The 4,096-nt window shown below is 41.1% G+C and overlaps 1 protein-coding gene across 1 annotated transcript in view; it reads right to left on the bottom strand.

The window, feature by feature from the left end:
• Positions 1-3,886, bottom strand: part of metrn (meteorin, glial cell differentiation regulator) — a gene marked incomplete at its 5' end in the record, with an annotated part of 6,778 nt that extends 2,892 nt beyond the window's left edge. Inside the window, one exon of the mRNA XM_083903727.1 lies at positions 3,787-3,886. Within this exon, the coding sequence (XP_083759853.1) occupies positions 3,787-3,886 (100 nt within the window). The remainder of the gene's footprint in view (positions 1-3,786) is intronic.
• Between the last annotated feature and the right edge of the window lie 210 nt (positions 3,887-4,096).

The raw sequence follows: 4,096 nt of genomic DNA, 5'->3' as shown, positions 1-4,096 counted from the left end.
TCCATTATGAAAATACTCATGAGTTGCAGCCCCTAAATCCTATTTGTCTTAAACTTAGAAACATGTTTTACCTTCAGCAGACGCATGTGAAACCTGTCTTCTGATGCACAGGACACACAATAAAAGTGAGGAGGTGAACTTTTAAAGACACAATTTTAAAGTGCAGTTGCTGCTTTGTGATCCTGGAGATTGGATCGTGTTCCTTTTCTTTCATACTTACTTTCACTTAAGTCATGGTTGATCATTTACGTGTTGCCGTTGCCTCTACTATCATCATTCCTGCTGAACTTGCTCACCAAAAAAAGCATAGTATAACTTAGATCCTTTGGCTGCTTTACATCAGCTTCAGTCTGCACGTGCGGACATTTGATTTCACTTCAGTTAATGCTCCTGTAACGTAAGAAAGTCACAAAGCATTGGTCACAGACACAGAGCCTGACGCGATGGTCAGACGACGCACGACAGTGACGACGATGACGAAGATCTCGTCTCCTCAGGTTGTCGTAGCCTCTGCCCTTTCACCCCGCTGTGCTTGTCTTTCATGTTGTGGTATTTATAACCAAATCAAATATTCTTTTGTGCCGACATTGCCATGCAACTCACCCCGAGTCAGTGACTTTTCTGTGTGCGTGTGTGCATGTGTGTGTGTGCGTGTGTGTGTGCGCGATGAAAGTCCTCCGATGGAGTTATGACAAGGCCTCAGACCGACACAAAGGCACATGTGCAGAAATCCAGCTGCTATATTGTCTGCAGCAGGACAGACTTTTGTTTTCTGCGAGGCCGAGGAGGAGGGGAGTGTGTGTGTGTGTCTGTGTGTGTGTCTGTGTGTGTGTGTGTGTGTGTAAGGTAAAACAAAAAAAAACATGAATACATAATACTTCAGAAATGTGTCACAGCATCCACGTGTGCACAGTTAAATCACCCACCGTCAAATTTACACACTTTGTCAAACCCATCACTGTGTGTGTGTGTGTGTGTTCATCCACGTGTCCATTAAAACAAAAGCACACACACACACACACAGTCATTGTGACCCCGGTGTGACCTGATCCACAGTCTAGTCCTGCCTCAGTCAGCGTGGCTGTGATTGTTTACCGCACAGTGAGATCCTCACTTTTCATCTACTGAGAATTTTTCTTCATCCAGAAACTTCATTGTGAGTATGAGACTTTGTGTGAGACATACATTAGATCATATACAAAGGGAGAAAAGTGTTATTTATTGCTCATATCTTACATTGTTTGTCTTGGTTTTGGCAGTTCCAGGCAGCATCAGACGTCTATGTGAACTGGTTGTGGTCTTAAACTGACCTGAATGCACTACAAAAACAAACACAACCTACCATGTGACGTGCATCATGCTATTGTGAAGAAGGAGGCCATGGAATTCAGTGTGCAGTAGTAGATTTGTAAACACTTAAAAACAAACCTGGAGAGGAGAATATTCCTATTTCATGAGTGGCATTTCATTTAAGTCACGTACACAAGGTCAAAATGTTGATCTTCTTTGTGGTTCATGTTTAAAGAGGATGGTCAAAAAAAGGAGAAAATATCCCGTGAGTGGCAGCTGTGAAAATACCTTTTAGATGCCAGAGTAGACTGTTTCAAGTACATTTACATGCACAGTTTAATCAGACTAATCAGGCCGTAGTCTGACTAAGATCATGGATGATGTTGTGGTTCTGTATGTTTTGTACCTGCTGTACACGTTAATCCTGAAACAGATCACAGTTAAATTTTGGTGCATGTGCATTACTCCAAGTCCGACTCTAGTCCGACTAAGCGTATACATGCAGGAGTAATCGGACTATGTCTCGCATCATCCAGGTTTGTTAGTCCGACTAAGTCTTGCTCGATTTTAGTCGGACTAAAGTGTTTACATGGCATTAAGAAAACCAAATTATTGTCTTAGTCTGACTAATATCGGACTAGTAACAAACCTGGGCTACAGCATGTCATTCCATCCACTTTCTTATGTGTCTTGTGTACCTAATAAAGTGGTCAAATGAGTGCGTATGGAGCAGTTTTCACTACTTTGTGGATTCTGCACCTGACCTTTTGGACCGCATATGAAAATGTGATTAGATTAAAGTAAGATGAAATAGTTTAATTGCTAATCAAACATATACGGTAACTTTTTCTTAAGCTTTATATCAAACTGTGCAGATGAACGACATCGCTAATTATGAATCTGCTTTCAAACGCGCTAATAAAGGTCAGCGTGAGTGTGAGAACCGCGAGGCCTCGTTGTCCCTGTTGTGCATCACCATGCACACACACAGCTTCTCTGTTCACATACTTCAGCCACTGAACCAGATTCCTCTCTGTCCATCTGCGTTCTCACCGTCCTGTCAAGGAGAGGGCGTCTTCAAACGGCGCCGGTGTTCACATGGAAACTGTTGTATGCGTACGCCGAGTTTAGAGGCTATGTCTATATTTACTCGTTGTACTGTATAACTCTGTGTGTGTGTGTGTGCAAACAGACAGGATGTAGTGACAGTGTGGTGTCGCTGCTCTTTATTGGACCTTGACTTTGTGTTTAACTTTGTTCCCGCTTGTCTCTTCTCTCTGTCACAGACACAAAGAGCCTCTCTTTTTCAAACGTTCACACGTAACCAACAATGTGTGTTGACGTGGTTTTTACGTGAGTAATGAGAATTTCAGGAAATCCTCTTTATGCAAATGTTATTCCTTATATGATCTTGTTCATATATGATTAAATTGACTTTCAAACTTATGGCCTGTGGGCCAGAACCAGCACACCAGAGGTTCCAATCCGGCCCACAGGATGAATTTGTTATGAATTAGATTCTAATCATAGAATAGAATAGAATAGAATAGAATGTGACTAAATGTTTGTGCCTTTATAGCTCCACTGCGATCTGTAAATGGTAAAATTAGGCATAAACTTTTTGAAATTGCACTTATTTTTCTCACGTAATGTCATGTTTTGTGCAAAGACTCTTCATTCAATGTAAAACAAAGGAAACAAACTCTGAGTTCTTGTTGTTCATAGGTTATTATTCTATTATTTTACTGCTCTGGCCCACTTGAGATCAAATTAAATGAGTTTGACGCCCCTGATTCTATCCTATAAGGCCCTCAATTCAGATAAGGAACATTTCACTCCAATACAGAGACTTGTTAACCCTTTAAGGTACTACTCAACCATTTGGTCGACCACACTTTAAGTCACTATATCTCATTGAAAAAATGCATCAAGCTGAACTCACTAACACTTAATGTGACTTGTTCTGAATGTTGTACTTTATGAATCATGCAAACCAGGTTTATTATGAACAGACGTCTCAACCGTTTGGTAGAGGCCTGTATCTGAAATACTGTAGGGTCTAATTTAAAACAAATAATAATGAAATATATATACATATATTGATTGTTGTTATTGTTATCATAAGTAAATAAAATAATAAAAAAATGCAAAGAAACATTTTTGCCTTTGCTTTTTTCTTGGTGCATACATTAAAGAGTTAAAACCACTAAGGTCAAAACACAGGGTTAGCCTGCATGCTAACATACTGTATTATATTAATCTTATAATCTTAGATTGAAACATAATTCAAGGTTTATAAACACTATGGTCACTGCTGCAAGCCGTAGTTTCTAATGTTGACCAAAAATCCCACATTGTTAAAGACTGTGCAGCAGAATGAAGGCTTGTGACTGAGCGTGACACCACACACACACACACTACTTACTGTGACTGTGTTTAGATATTCTGCGTTACTCAAACATGTTTAGCGTGTGGCACGCTGTGTGTTTTTCTTACACAACCCCGCTGCCCGATACTTGCAGAGCATGACCCACCGATCCCAGTCGAGAAAGTCGAGGTAGACCCTCTTTCCCAGACTCCTTCTGCAGCTTCCCATGGCACCGCTGTGCTAATCCGGTTGATCTGACATCGCTGCTGTTTGTTTTCCTGCACAGTGTCATCTATCTGCTGGTAATGAGATCTAAGACCTTGACGGGGATACTCTGATAATCAGCCTACGCTCGGGGAAGCAGAGCATTAGTATGTCCTTTCCCGCCCGCTGGATTGTGCTGTGCCGTACGGTTTTTCTGGTTGGTTTGAGGCGAGT

The sequence above is a fragment of the Microchirus variegatus genome (assembly GCF_963457635.1).
Source record: "Microchirus variegatus genome assembly, chromosome: 17".
NCBI classification, from domain to species: Eukaryota; Metazoa; Chordata; class Actinopteri; order Pleuronectiformes; family Soleidae; genus Microchirus; species Microchirus variegatus.
This window is presented reverse-complemented; position numbering and strand designations above follow the sequence as displayed.